We start from the raw sequence: 16,510 nt of genomic DNA on the forward strand, positions 1-16,510 counted from the left end.
TGTTTTGTTACTGTTATCTCTGTTTCTTGTTTAAATTTCATTGTTTGTTTTTCTATCTACAGTTGTCTTTTAATCTGCCATTCGAAATAAAATAAAAACTTAATTCGAAAGTTGTTTGAATTTTGTTCCATATCAAAAAGGGTCGTATTGTAAATGAAAATTCCTATATGCGAAGCGAAAATAAATATTACTAACTCAAGAAATATTAATAACAGACACAATGACTGACTTTTTTGTATAAAAATGAGTTTTTTTTCCTATCCCCACTTTGATTCTTGATCCTCTAAATATGAGGGGAGCAGCCGCAAACTGAAAAATATGATTCCAATAGTTTATGCAGGGGGAAAGTTTGAACCCCTTACTTTAATTTTAGTATAAATTTAAATTTTTATGTATTTTTGAAATATTTTTGTATTTAAGCAAATCAAAAGGAAATTTTCTGGCTGTTAAAAAATTCGTCAAAAGTCAGTTCCTTGCAAAAATTTAATTCCTTAGGGTTTTATATATTTTTTATTATTTAATTTATTAATAGAAGAAACATTTTTAAAAGCAAAATATACGCATTTGTGTGGCATTTTAAACTAGGGAATCATAAGACACAAAATTTGATTAAAAACTTCAAAAAATTGAATTGATTTAAAAAATTTGATTTAAATTTTTATTCCCCAAGGTATACTAGATCGATTCTGTCTAAATTTATAATTTTTGAACTTATAATTACGTATCTTGAAAATAATGCAAAAATAGTTTAAAAATATTATTAATTATAAACAAAAGAGAAATTTAAAAAAAAAATTGTTTACAGTTACTTATTTTTAAATAAACGAGTTTAAATATTGTTAACAATTCTTTTTTTTTTCCTGAAATTAACATTAAGGGGACCAAACTTTCGGCCTTTCTCCTATTGGAACCATATTTTATAAATTATCCTCATATGAGGATAAAGAATCCAAATCTTTCGAGAAAAAAAAATTTGTTTATTTAGAGAAGGTATCGTTTGGGACCTGATTTCGTTGCATAAAGTACTGTAGGCATAAATAAATCAGCGTACAATAAACACAAATAAACTATCAATAGCTTCTCATATCACTTAGATTGCATCTAATTATATGACAATCCGATCAAAAGTTATTAAGATGCCCCGTTTTTTTATATTTTGTACTCATTTTTAATGACTTTAATGTCAATTGTAACATCTTGAAAAATCTGAGAAATTTCGGTATCTCTCTTGTTATCTCTGAATTATTTCCTGCAGAATATTACAGAGATAACATGCAATATTAAAATACATTTTATCTTTAAAAGCCCAGTATCATAATCTATGGCATTGTATTAAAAGCTTCAAACAACAATTATCGTTCTAGCAAAATAAAACAAAAACATATCTGATAGACAGCATTGTCATCTTCTTATCTGACAGCATTGCCAGATAAGTTCGACAAAGCAAATTAAATAAAATTGTCACAATCACTGATTGTATAGCGCTAGAGACGTCACCTTGACAAAGCATTTGTATCTTTTTTTCTCATCATCTAATAACGGATACTTTATGCCACTTTTCTTTTAAATCATAAACTAGAGACAAAATACAAAAAAATAGATTGTTATCTGACTCATTCAGGTTTTGAAAGGAAAAGTTAAACCCTTGCTTAACTCTTCAGCACCAAAAAAAAATAATAATAAAAATAGTTTTTAAAAAAAACTTGCTGAGTGAGAACGGCACTGAAGATCATGGACAGACCAGGATGTTGTTCGTTGTTGCGTCATCAACTGTGTTGTGTTTTTTTTTCTGTAATTTTCACAGTGAGATAGAAGATTGCCTGACGTGACACTGCATTTTACTTTTAATGCCAACAGCTTTTTCCGGCACACCTTCAAAATAAGTTTCGTATATCAACCATTGGTTTGAATTTACAGTCCAGTGTGAAACAAGAATTACCTATTCCCTTAATTTATCTTGTGAAGTGTCCAAAAGTATAATGACTAAGTAAGTTATTTTGATTTTGCTCTTAAGTTTGTTGCAATATTATGTTTAACGTTTTGCACTAGAAGTATGTGTGTATTAGAGATTTAACAGTATCGATGTATTAGATACTTAGCATTTCAAAGTAACTAGTACTTATACTTCATACATCCTGAAATAAACTAATCATTTTGGCTCGATTTATTTCCAAGCAAAAGTGTTAAATTAAAAATAATTTATAAGCTTTATTTGAATCTCATGCTAAAACTATCAGGTTTTTAAAACTGATACTTAGTTGCATCAGTTTCCGTTTCGTAATGCATTTTTGGGTTTAAAAAACTTAAAATTAGTACAATTCAGAAAGTCTTGAACGACAAAAAAAGAAGGGGGGAAATGAAGAAAGTAGTTGAACTAAAACTTTTGGTAAAGGGTTTTCTAACCCAAACTAAAAGTGTATGCAATTTTATAGAAATTCAGATTTCTTTTTTAAAATGTAATGTATTTAAATGTTTTTTTTCAAATGTAATTGTTTTCCAAATTTAATAATTTTTTTCATAAAAAGATATGTGTTTTCATAAAGCAGTGTTATGCAGCCTACGCTCTTGTCAGGAAAAATAAGAAATATCCATCGCCAACCGCTAACAGTTTTGTTATTACACTATATGCAATATTAAAACCGCTATTATTTCTTAAAATCGTGAATTATATATATATATGGATATATATATATAAAATAGTTTATTCACTGNATATATAATATTTCTTAATATCGTGACTACATGAGGCAACGCTGAAATTTCTTACTTAACTACTGATGGGATTTTATAAGCGATAAAAAACTATTTCTAAACCTTTTTTTTTAATTCTTTTTCAACGACCTTTGTAACTTTATAGCCAAAGACACGTTCTCGCCGACAAAATTCCAATAAAAGGACGACAGAAACCTATTCTAAAGCAGGATATCTAAATCAAATTCAAGAAACTTCAGTGATTATTAAATATTCTAAAGTCATCCTGATGTTTTTTATTATCTAATAAAGTTAAGATGAGAGTTTTTACAACTCATGTGTTCTATAGTATGAGCTTTAAAAATTTAATAGAAATAGATTCAAGTCACATCGCACCCTTAAGCTTTATCGAACATTGAAACAGGATCTTTAAAGGCTAAACCAATATCTAAAGTTACAAATAAAAGGGTTACGTATTGAATGATGTAAATAATACAACATTAATTTAATACGATATGAAATAGAGAAAACAAATGTTAACTATAAAGATAATGCTTTGTTGATAGTCGAATTCACTAAACCTATTTATCGAATTAGAAAATACTCTAACAAATTAGCACATTAAACATAGATAAACATTTTCAACAAGCAAACTTTTTTCAATGTACCATTTATTAAATTTGTAATACCTTGGAAGAGATCTCGAAATGGCATGATATTAAATTATTCTTCGAAGTTCCTATATCGGTGTTTAATCTCAATTATTGGTCGAAAAAAATATCAAAGAAATTAAAATTAACAAAATTAAAATATTCAGATAAATTTAAAATAATTCAAATGTTTTTTTTCAGAGTTTAAATTCAAAGTAAATTTACATACCTTTAAACACTTATTTGATCGCTATACAGTAATTTAAATATGAAGAAAAGTGCTTTTTGCTTATATAAAATTTAGAAAGCATTTGATTATCTTGCTAACAAGATCAAAATAAGCGACAAAAATATGCTGATGTTATACATGAATGTGACTAGTTTATTTGAACAGTGATTTTTTTTTTTTAAAAAAGCACTTTTGTATGTCCAATGGTTATTTATATGTAACACAGCTGGTTCGTCTTTCGAATAAGGTGAGTTTCAAAATTTCAAGCATTTCGCTATTTGAAATCGGCAAAAATCAAGACAATCTATAAGTATAAAATGATTTTGAATAAGTGATATGCTGGCTTTAATGTTCGCCTCTTATAAGTTCGCTCATTCAGATCTTGATTTTTTAGGAGTATTTATCAGAATTATCGTGGTGAATTAGTTATCAAGAAATGATTTGATGTTTAGTACATCAAACACATATTAACTTTTTAAATAAAAAAATATGGTAATGCTCAATGGTGATTTTGAAGGATACCAAATCAAATTAGCAACTTTATTTTAATTAATTTGTGCACTTATTAAATCAAACTACAAACAAAATTATTAATTTTATTCATAAAAACAATATCTTTCTTCACATTTAAATACTATTATAAAGATTAAATAAGAATCCTAAACTGTTTAGACTTTTTGTGTAAATTTATTATGCAATGAATTGAAACTGTAAATAAAACAGCCTAAAATGTTTAGCTAGTTATTTGTTAATTTTTATTTTTCTGTTTTTTCTTTAGAACAATACCTGAGAACAAACTCTGGTAAAAGAACTTTGAAGAATAATCTAATATTATTTTATTCCGAGAACTCCATATAGAAATTGGATATTTCAAATTTCATAAATAGTACCTAGAAATAGTTATGTTTTATGATATAATTTTACCTCCTCTTTGTTTTAGATAAATCGCAGTAAGAAAAAATCTAAATAAGTGGAGAAAAAATTTACCCTACGCTTTCACAAGATTTTTTTTTAATGTAATTTTTTCTGCTTTCTACGAAAAAAAAATTACTATAAAAAGGATTTAGTATCTAGTAAAAACAATCACAATCACTTTCTTCCTTGTAAACAAAAATAAGCAAATCAGAAACTGCCTCCTTCCCTTAGATGCTCGTCGAAGGAACCTTTCAAATTACCATAAGCATGTGAAAATGGATATAATAGTTTTTTCTGATTTGAATGACCCTGGTTGCGTAATCATCAAGCTGTAAATTACCTAGTCATAATATTAAGTGCATATTCTTTAATTTTTGTTAGGGCTTATTCTAAGCACATAAGGAAACATACTTCATGATTTGATTTAATAACCGTCGTTGAACAGCCGACCCAAATTTTGAGTTTGCATCTACCAATGTTCAACTCCGTAGCCTTGTAATTTTGAACCCAATCCAGAAGACAAAGGAACTCCTGGATGAAGTATTGGGAAACATTTGCCTCCGAGGAGGACTTTTTGGTGGAACTAACCTAAAGTGACCACATTTTCACTGAGACAAAGCGGGACAAATGGGATGAAATGAGAATTACAATTTAGTTATATATATTTTATTGTATACATTCATATACTTGTACAAAAATGTATTTATTATTAATTATCGGTGACTATAAAAATATTTGTAAAAAATAATAATTTGAACATTATGATTTTTAATCAAATTAAATTTTTTATTTAAAAAAAATTATGATTTTCTTTCACGGTCATATTTTTGATCCGAGTGAATACTTTGCAATAGATTCGGATCATTTATTAAAATGTCGTGAAATATTTCACATGAATTGGTCAAATTATATTTTACACTTAAAATAGATTTTAAAGTTTTAATGTTCAACTGCGTTTTTTCAGTTGTCCATATTTTATTGATACTAGAAAAAACACGTTCTGTTGCTGCATTTGTTCCCGGAAGGGAGAGCGCGAATTCTACAATTTTCAAAATATTTTGATAAGGAATATTATTCTGTTTAAAATGAAGGAATAACTCCGTCCATTTTTTGTCTGTTTCCACATTTGCAGACAACCAACATTTAATTTTTTCATCTGTAACATATCTTTTTACCAATGACACCTCATCAAAAAGATCATTTTCGCAAATATTATTTTTCGGAAAATGGTTACTAATATATTCAAAAGATTTTTCCACATATTCCCATAAAATCTCCTTTTTTAATGTCACCCAATGAAAATTTTTAACATCTTCGAATTGAACTGTCCATTCTTCAAGATATTCCAAGCAGTTATTATAGAAATTTTTGACATGGTTCAAAAAATCAGGTCGTTTAATGGCACCTTGTTCTTCCAACCTAGTGATGTCTTTTCGANAAAAATTTTCTAATTTAGTTTTAGTTATCCACAAAAAATAAATTAAATATTAATTTAATTCGATGAATATTAATTTAATTAAATAAATATCAAGTGAAAACTACTCAATTTTCATTTTATAGTGAGTATAAGGATTAAGCAAGGCAATTAAATTCGATTTCAATGTTAACCAATAAATTAGAAGGATATTAGCTTCATAAGAATTCATGCATGTAATAATCATAAATTTAACGAAAAAAGCATTTCCCATAAAAAATAAATACAAATTTTTTTTAAAAATAACTAAACTAGTTATTTACCTACAAACAAACCTTTTTACATGAGGTTTGGATGTTCTAGAAATCCATTCCGTATTGGTAAGTTCCCAAATTCCCTTACCTACCTATTGCAATCGTCTAAATTTAGAACATTACTTCTAAGGGTAATGGTATTTGAAGAAGTATATTTTTTACTTCATTTTTAAATGAAGAAGGCACTTTCTCTGTTGAAAAAATTGAAAAATTGACATTTCAAGTTTGTTCACAAAAGCTGGAGTATAGAAATCACTCTATGCTGAAAATAACAAGCATGGCAGAATGAAATAGCCATACGTCACAGATGACGTTGCCGAGAAAGCCAATCAGCGTGCTCAAAATTTCTTGGGGATACTATGTGTGTAAAGAGAGTTTACATGCCGCCTGGCATCGTAGAAACTGAGGAGGTAGGAGGCAGGGAAGAAATCTCATAAATATGCAGTAAAGTGTTATGGCGTTTTTTACAAACGAAGCAAGAATTATTCGATTTACAGTCTTTAACTTTGTGATTATTCTTTAAGCAATTAATACACAAATTTAATCGTTTTATTTCATTAAATCTNAACATTTGCCTCCGAGGATGACTTTTTGGTGGAACTAACCCGCATTTGCGTTACATGGAGAAGAAGATCACGAGAACCTCCCATGGTTAGCCTGAAGGCAAGAGACTATAACCCATGATCCGTCTACCACTCAGGATATTTCACGTCAGCACTGTGGTTGGTGCGAGCTGGATGCGGAAATCGTATAGACCAGCCATTGCTGGGATTCTAAGCCAGTTGTAAGGTGAACACTCTATCCCCTGAGTCCTCGCGGCTCATTAGGAAACATATGTAAAAAATGATAATAGTTCTTTACTACTATTATATTAAGTTTCTTCACACAAAAAATTGGGGAAGGAAGAAATTTGCCAAAGAAATCTTAGCAAGAAAACTTTAATAAAGAAATATTTTCTTTAGAAGAGCACTGCTAGGAAAATTCTTTGATTATTCTTGAATTATTTTTTATATTCTTTATAAAATTCATTCTCTTTCTCCTCGAGAGAATTAATTCTTAGACTATTATTTAGAGGATCATTGTTTGCACCGATATAAAACATCTAGTTATTTGTTTAAAACTACGCTAAAAGTAGTACGTATTTTTTTTAATTCATAAATTATCACAGCGTTTAATAAAGAAATTTGAAAACAATAATAATGTCACGTGTAATTCACGTATATATTCTAATTTCTCCGTACCCTTTTATTTGCAACTTTAGATGTTGGTTAAGCTTTATGAGATCAGCTTTCAATGTTCGAAAAACACATGAAGGTATGATGTTACTTGAATCTACTACGATATTATTTTCAAAGCTCATACCATAGAACTCATGAATTGTAAAATCTACCATCCTAACTGTATTCGGTAACAAAAAAGGATGTAGATGACTTAGGCATATTAAATAATAAGTTGGAATTTCTTGAACTTAGATATCTTGTTTCAAAATAGCGCTTTTGGCATTCGGTGAAAACGTGCCTTTGGCTATAAAGGTCATTCAATAAATATAAAAGGTTTAGGAGTAATTTTTATTACATATAAAGTTTCATCTGCAAGCTTTTTGAATTATTATTAAATTTAAAAATATTTTTTAAGTCCTTCAAACGCAAAATTGTTGAAATAATCGATTTAAAACATTCTCCAAATTTCTATAAGTAGTAAAGTAGAAAATTTCCACGCTTATCATGTAGCCTCGATATAACGAAATATTATTTATGTTAATCGTTTTTTTTATTACATGTAGTGTAATAATAGAATTGAGATTTTCAACGGAGATTTGCTTATTTTTGTTGATAAGAGCGAAATATGAGTAAATACTACTTACTTAAAATACATGTCTTTTTATGAAAACAAATCTCTTGTAAATTGAGAAATAATTACATTTAAATAAATTACATCTGAAGAAAAATCTGACATAAGCATTTGTTTAGTTTGCTGGCAAGAACCAAAAACTAGTGATTTTTTTTTTTAAAAAGGGAAATATTTTTGTATCTCTAGTGATTGTTTTTCTAAAACACAATATATTAAAATATTTTTTATAAAATAAAATTTAAAAAAATAACTTACATTTACTCTGACATTTTTCGTACTCACCTCTCGACAAAACATTTACCGATCAACCACAGTGAAACCTAGTTTGGCGAGATTTCAAAAAGTCACCACAGGGGGGCTGTTCAAGAATACACAGGGTTAAATATAGTATTTCTATAATTTTCAAAGACTCATGTTTGCCTTCATACTTGTTTCTAGCATGTTCTTTTTTTACCTCAGCAATTGAACTACGAGTTTAGCTATCTTTAAAAATATTTAATTTTTTCTCGAGACTTCTTGAAACAATGGGGAAAAAAAATTTATGATGCATGCGAACAAATAAACGGAGAGGGAGAATAGCATAAAATGATCCAAAAAAATATTAGCCATGTGTTACAAAAAAACGCCGTGACAATCATTGAAGCCATTTATCTTATTAAGAACAGTTTAATCTGTAACATTGGTTTTCTACAATATAATTTCGTATTTTCGATGTGGTACTCGAACTGAATGTCTGCAGAAATTGTTGATTGTTTACAAGTCAACCCCACCCCATATAATTGTGCAAAATGTAGAAGAAAATAAAGATCTAAATCGGTATGCAAGCATCCTAACAGACATACCTTCGCTTTTATGTTTATTGAGAAAAAGTCCTTGATTTTGATTGTTCTAAAATCAAAAGACGAAAATAAATTGGAACAATTCTAAGTAAATCTTTCAGCAAAAGATTGCATGCTACTAAATATAGAGTAATAAAAATAACAAACAAGCATAGCTTTCAAATAACTTAGAAATGCAATTGACTACGGAATTTCAAAAATTACAAACAAATGGTGATCTTAAAACTGCGGGTTTTAGTTCTTATCCAATTTGCTGCATAGTTAAAGTGGTCAATTTAACAGGTTTCAAAATACAGCAAAACATTTATAAGATGACCAATTTTGGTGCATCACTTTTGTCTTTTACCTAGCTAGGTGGTCAACTTATAGAAAGTTTATGAGTCAGTGTTTTTTATTATTATCACTTATATCGTGTTATTACACTTATATGTCTTATATATAACCATTCAAAATATAGATAAATGAAATTAATTTTATTGACGTGGCTCTTAAAGTTTCATTTAGCGAATATCCAATTTATCTTAAATGAAGTAAATTATAATCTTACAAATGAGATAAATTACTAGAATGAATCACAATTTGTTGCATAATATTTAGTTAATTAGTTTTAAAAACAAATATTCATACTTGATAGTGATGCTTGCCAGTTAATAAATAATTTCTCATTATATCAATTTACTAGACCATACGCAGCTATAAAACTCAACATTATATCCATTTCCTAATTTTTAAAATGTATTTTGTTTCACTTTTTTGGAACCATTTTATGTAAAAGTTTCTTTTCGAATTCTTTTCCAGAATAGTCACAAAGGGGTTTAGATTATATTATAAATTTAAGAAGGGTTTAAATTAGAATAATATTCAACAATACAAATATATTTACTAGAATGCATAGACATAACTTTAAACATATAAGACAGGTGATTAGGTTACAAAGATTCTTAGACTATTTTTATTATTAAAGATGAATTCGGTACTTGGTTTTAGATATCGACTGAGATGAGTGGGCAACTTTTTGCGAGATTGTCAATTTGACAGTTTTCATTGTCTTTTCCCTTTTAAACATTATCATAATTTCTAATGTGAACTCGTCATTTTTCAGAGTTGGTCCAGTCAAGCTTGCGTACGATGTCTACGAACCATCAAGTGGAGCTGACAGCAGTTTAACCCCGGTCATATACATGCATGGTGTTAGTGGCTCTAAAGAAAATTTTCGAAACATAGCACAAATTATAGCAGACAAGACCAAAAGAAAGGTGACGTAACTTAAGTAAATTCTTTTACAGAAAGTTCAAGTTTCAAAAACTGCAAATGTTTTATTCAATTTAAACTGTATGTTCTATGTTCAAAACTCAACCCACATCTTATAACAATATTAAATGCTCTAAACACTATTTACTATACATTATTATTATCAATTTAAAAAAGTAACGATAATTTTTTAAATTGTTATATCAATCCTTCTTCGTAAAATATCGCCATTTCTAATGGAAAAAAAAACTTGTTAATATTGTATTTATGGTTATCTAGATGTAACAAATATATATTTATAAAATCTAATACTTGTGTTATTGTTGCTTTTTTCTAGATTTTTATAGGAGTTGTTTCGTTTCTTTATTTTATGAAATACGTAACAACCATTTCTTTTATAGGGTTACGCATATGATGCAAGAAACCATGGTGACAGTGAACAAACCGATGATTACTCATTTGAAATGAATTCTAGCGACCTCTTTGATTTCATGGATACCATAAAGACCCCCAAAGCCATTTTAATTGGTAGCAGCATGGGCGGAATGACAGCCATAAAAGCTGCATTAAAAAAAGTAAGAAAATGAAATAACTGGATTTTTTTTTTTAAAAAGCCTTCATGTGACAAATTTTAGTTAATTGTACACTGTAAATTCCGGACCAAATTAAGGAAAAAGTACTGGCACTCAGGAACTTTTTACCCTTTTAAACCATTTTTACCACAAGATTTTAAACGACAAAAAATCTTTTATAATGTAATTTTTACTGTAAGGATTACTATAAAATCACTGAACCATTAAAATTAAATGATTATTGTAAAAATTACAGTATAATATTTTACAGTAAAAATAGATTTTATCGTAAAACGGAAGTTCACGGATGTTGCATTTAGGTCTGATTGTGCTCCGGAAAAAATCCGGATTTCCAGATTTTTCGCTAACCGTGATCCGGAAGATTCCGGAGATCGAAGGTTGAAACGTTTAAAAAAATCATTGATCACAAAAGTTTCCGGAAATCAAATTTTCAAAGGTGGAGCTTGAAAACACAGTTTATTTTATTTGTTTGTAAGGGAGAGCCTGATATTTTATAAGCTTATATTCAAGACTAATATTCATTTTTTATCAGTAAATAATTATTATAATAAACTCAAGAAAGAAAGACATATTTGTAAATTTCAATTACTTCTCCAGGTTATCATAGGTATGTGTAAATGGTATAGGTATGTGTAAAATTTTAAATATATTTTAAATAAACTAAGAAATATTGAGAAAAAGGAAAAAACCTTGTTTAAATTTTTTTCTAATTTTTCGATTTAAATTTTTTTTTACTCAAGAAATTTTCAGGAATTTTGATTTGGGTTCACAATCACCCCTGTAGCACTGAGAGTGGCAGTACCTTATACCGTAATTTGATTCGACGTTTTTTACCGTGTAGAGCTGAGCGATCTATCGTCAAATATTTACATTCTATTTTTTGTATTTATTAATATTTATTAATTTTTTATTAATATTTACATGAGTTTTCCTTAACTGTAGCTAGAGCGGAATGATATATCGATCTATAGTAAAATATTAATGTTATTTAGACATCGCAATAGCATAAGTTTAAAGGATTTTCACAATATATCATGTTGTAGTGTCACAACAAAAAAGAGACGTGAGTTTCATAAATTTATTTCAAAATAATACACAACTTCCTTCTCAATTGGGTACTTGCACTTCAAAATGAAGAAGACTACATATACCCACACATGTTACCAATAACGTCAGCACCAGCTGATCGCTTAAAAGCAAAATGGCGAGTTAAACTTGAGTTAAGTTTCTCCACATAAGTTAGAATGTTAATTAACGTGAAGTTAATGAAATACAAAGCCGTATTGCACATCAAATTTGTTGAAATGTAATTCTTTTTCGTCTAAGTCTTTCACTTAACTTAGATTTATTATTGTTTATGATTTTTATTGTAACCGTGATATATTTTTGCTCTGTGTACCTAGCAACTTCGATATATAGTTAGTTTGTTCATGTCCTACATGGCTTCGTACCTGTCTTTGTGTTAAGTAAGAAATATATAGCAAAAAAATTTAAATCTTTGTGAAAGAATCTAGAATGAGTCACTTAAGAGAATTGATACTTCACAGGTTCGGCTTACTCGAAATACAACAGAAAGAACAGTTGCAAACGTAAACAAATGTCACGTTTTAGCAACCAATCAGGATCGAGATACCCACACTATGTCACTTGCAGGTATCTCATTGAAACGGACAATCTTTAAAAAGAAAATAATAAATAAATAAAAACACTATAGATAGTGCTCAACTCGATCACAATCTCCAACTACAGCTCGAGACAATTTTTAAATAGATCTGATCTGAGCTCTGTCTTGATAAATATTGCTTGCTACGCTACAATGTATACCATTGTATTACTATAAGTATTGAATTTACGATACTTTCTTACTTTCCTTTAAATCTTCGCGCCGCCAGCCATACATCTCCATACCACTCGGTCTTGGGTATAATTATCGGCGATAATTATCAACTACAATATTTCTTCATACAAAAATTTTCGTTAATTATAGCTAAAGCTCGAACACTATCAAAATCTAAGGAATATAAACTCAATGGCAGAACTGAAAAACTTGTTTCATTGAAATAGAGAGAAGTTAAAAATGAATGAGAAACTTCTCCAAGTTTCATCAGGTAATCAAGTTGGTTTTGTTGTTTTTCATCCCATCTTCCTTACTATAACAGTTTCCGAAAACGGGCTTGTTTTTCCTCGCTTAAATGTGAATTAGCGTAACTTAATTTGAATGTTTTTTCTAAGGTTTCTGAGAATAAATATTAAAAACGATTGTTACAGAACATCCTCCAAATGCATATTTCAGTCAGTTTAATAGATCAAGAAAATCAAATAAAACCTTACCAGTTTTATAAATTTACAATAATGTAAAGTATTATGCATAAGAAGTTTTGTAATTGAAAAATTATGTAAATTATGACATAAAGGCAGTTTTACAGATGAAGAATAATCTAAAATATAATTATATAAATGTAGTTTTATAAACGTAAAATAATATAAATAACTTATAATATAAATACTTATAATAACTTATAATATAAATAACTAAGTTTTATAAATGTAGAATAATGTAAGTAATAATATAAAAGCAGTTTTATAAATGTAACTTATAAATACAGTTTTATAGTTGTAGAATAATGTAAACTTTAACATAAATTTTATTTATAAATGTTATAGAAGAGCAGAATAATGTAAATAACATAAAGACAGTTTTATAAATGTTCAATTGTGTGAATTCTAATGCGAGTATATTGACAGCTTTATAAAAGAAGAATAATGTAAATTATAATATAACTACAGCTTTATCTATGTAAATACTCTTTAAAACACAATTTGACAGTAACTTATATTATTAAAATAAGTATTTTTCATGTTTGAATTCTATTTCAGCCTGAACGAATTGAAATGATATTTGTAGAAGACATGTTTGTGAAAAAATGCCCTAAAGAAATGTTAGAAATGGTTATCGGTTTTATAAATTTGTGGCTAGCCTGCGTTGCAACAATACCTAAAGAGCTTAATGAAAAAGAAGCAGTTAAGCATTGTGTGGATATACTGTACAGTAAACTCCCAGCAGATCAAGTAAGACTGAATTTTAAAATATTGTTTTGCATGGTTGCTTTCAACGATTTTCATGGCTTTATAGCAATGAGTTTTCTTCTATAAAATATATACAGTACGTCAAAAAAACGGACCTCTCAGAATAAATTTTGATGTAATAATCGGATTTTTTTTCCAAAGTACTTAATATAATTGAGAACAGATTATGGTTGTATTATCTACATACTATTATCAATTATGGAAAAGGAAATTAATCATATCATAATAAGTTGTTTAAAAATTTAAGTAAAATAATTCGCAATAATTTGTACATATTATTGCGGATCTATATTTTTATTACGTATTTTATGTTAAATTTAGTTATAAAAGTATACAAATTTAAAAAATATAGCTAACAAATGAATGGTTTCAGGCTCAAAAAGTGTTTTTAATAATAGTAAAAAAAGTTAATGAATATTTTTAAAAGTTTTGAAATAAAAATTAGGAAATGATTCGAAATACAAATCATTTATGGAAGAGAGAAAAAAATTATTAGTCATGGAAACTTTAGTACATATCTAGTTAATTACTACATTGAGAAGAAAAATATGATCAAAAATACCAGAATAAGGTAAAATTGACTATGCTTCTGACCCTATGGAAACACCAAAAAGCTCGGTAATTTTTACCGAAGCGATTTCGGTAAAAGTGACAAAATCGAACATGACAGAAAAATCATTTACTCGGTTAAATTTACTTTTAAGTTTTGTATTTCTTTCTAAATGTGTGACAATAAGAACTTTAATTTTCAAAACCAGAATTTCCGGTAAACCGTTAACGGAAAAATTACCAACTAAATAGTTTAAATACCGTATACTTTGGTGTTATCAACCAGAATTATGAGTTTGTGGGAATTAAGTTAATCCAATTACAAACAACGCATTTAATAAGATCAAAAATAAAATAAAGAAAAGTTACATGTTTTATTATTCCATCTTGGTGTTGCCAGATCTGATTGTACAAATATGTTGCCAGTTTTGATCATTAAATAGAAAATTTAATTTACAGTCCTGTACTGCCATCTGGCGACCAAATTCTATCTCCATCTACAGGGATGTTGATCCACCACAAGTTTTTTTTTTTACTAAAACTGTCGTTACAGTACGGTAATTTTACAGGAATTTTTTTCTCTTCAAGTAATATTACTTAGTAATTAACTTAGTTATAATACAATGATCTATTTTCTCTTGCTACCATAGAACTGCGATTGGGGCAATGGCCACTGCTTCTACCGTCATCGATGAATTGTTGTTAAAACATCGATGTTCATCGACATCATGATCAAACATTGACAGTATTTAAACGTGCTATAATATTTCTAATACTTCTATATATTTTGCATTCCATTAATTTTTTTTAGCAATTAATTGGTGACAAGGAAAAAATGTACAATGCTGGATTCGTTTTCAAACGAGGTGCCGATGGAGCATTTGATGTGAAGTTTAATAAAAAAGCTATATTAAACGCATTAAAGAATGCCGAAGAAACCATGAGTGAGGCCACTGGTCAGTACGATGGTCCAGCTTATTTCATATATGGGTCAATTTCGCCATTTTGTGTGTAAGTATTGCCTCATGAATTGTGTCTTGTTAAAACAGCAGTTCAACAATTCATTCTTATTATTAACATACGACGGAATGATCTATTCTTTTAAGAGGTGCAAACATAAGTCTTAAATGAAGAGAACTTTTTAGCGAAGGCAAGCTAAAAAAGATTCTCAGAAAATGTTTAGCAAAACATATGTGTCGCCAAAATTAACGTGTTTAAACGAGAGTTGATAGCGTTGGTTATAGCAATCGATATCATTATCATCTAGGTGCAAGGGCGTCATTTGCTGAGACTTCAAATATACTGCCTTGTTCTAAAAACGTAGAATTTGAAGATATCCGTATGCTGTATAATAAGCAGGGATAACAGCAGGAATGTAATATATTCCTGCATTCCTAATAAAGTAAATCTATGTCCTTTACAGCTTATTTATTGCCAATTCTACTAAAGACGTACTAGATACGATGACGATGTAGACTTATTCATTGACCATCATGATCGCAAGATTTGCCATGCATAGGTTCTTCACTCTAGAAATCCCGTTATAGTCTAAAAAAGTTTTTCTATGCTTTAATTTAATTAATGAAATTTTAGAGAAGTTGTATAGGTGAAATTGGATTTCTCAAGAACCATTCGATTGCATTTTTTTCATATTTTGTATTTTTCATACAAATACGTAATTATTGATTAGATAACGTACCATGACTCAATCTTAATGGTCCGAAGGGATTGACCTCAAATACGCTAATTAGTTGGAGACGATAATTACGAAATCAGACACAAAAACGTACTTTCTCTACATACCTTTTACACTTTTTAATACGTAACGCATAGCTTTAAAATAACATGCCTTTTTTATAACAACGTTTTAACATACTTTTTTTCAACGAGTTTTGATTTCTGACCCTCAATATAGGGGGTAGTCGCAATCTGGGAGATAAGTTCTCAACAGGTTGGCCAGAGGAGCGGCCTAAAATTTGGACCCCTTAATATTAATTTAACTTTTTGTGTATTTCGCAATATCTTGGGAATATCTTAAGCGTTTATCCAAAAAATTAAAAATTCGTTTATCTAAAAATTTACAAAAGATAATTTCTACATAATTTTAAAGATTGCAATATATATATA

General features: G+C 28.5%; 1 protein-coding gene and 1 long non-coding RNA gene across 2 annotated transcripts in view; one reads left to right on the plus strand and one right to left on the minus strand.

Moving 5' to 3' along the window:
* The window catches only part of LOC122270418 (uncharacterized), a 45,803-nt gene extending 42,101 nt beyond the window's left edge, over positions 1-3,702 (minus strand). Inside the window, exon 1 of the long non-coding RNA XR_006225789.2 lies at positions 3,571-3,702. This is a non-coding gene — a long non-coding RNA (uncharacterized lncRNA). The remainder of the gene's footprint in view (positions 1-3,570) is intronic.
* LOC107441213 (sn-1-specific diacylglycerol lipase ABHD11) overlaps positions 1,466-16,510 on the plus strand; it is a 15,882-nt gene continuing 837 nt past the window's right edge. Inside the window, exons 1-5 of the mRNA XM_016054387.3 lie at positions 1,466-1,987; positions 10,006-10,159; positions 10,556-10,729; positions 13,625-13,816; positions 15,195-15,394. Of these exons, the coding sequence (XP_015909873.1) occupies positions 1,980-1,987; positions 10,006-10,159; positions 10,556-10,729; positions 13,625-13,816; positions 15,195-15,394 (728 nt within the window). The 5' untranslated portion in view covers positions 1,466-1,979. The remainder of the gene's footprint in view (positions 1,988-10,005; positions 10,160-10,555; positions 10,730-13,624; positions 13,817-15,194; positions 15,395-16,510) is intronic.

Source organism: Parasteatoda tepidariorum, chromosome 2 (genome assembly GCF_043381705.1).
Source record: "Parasteatoda tepidariorum isolate YZ-2023 chromosome 2, CAS_Ptep_4.0, whole genome shotgun sequence".
Classification (NCBI taxonomy): Eukaryota; Metazoa; Arthropoda; class Arachnida; order Araneae; family Theridiidae; genus Parasteatoda; species Parasteatoda tepidariorum.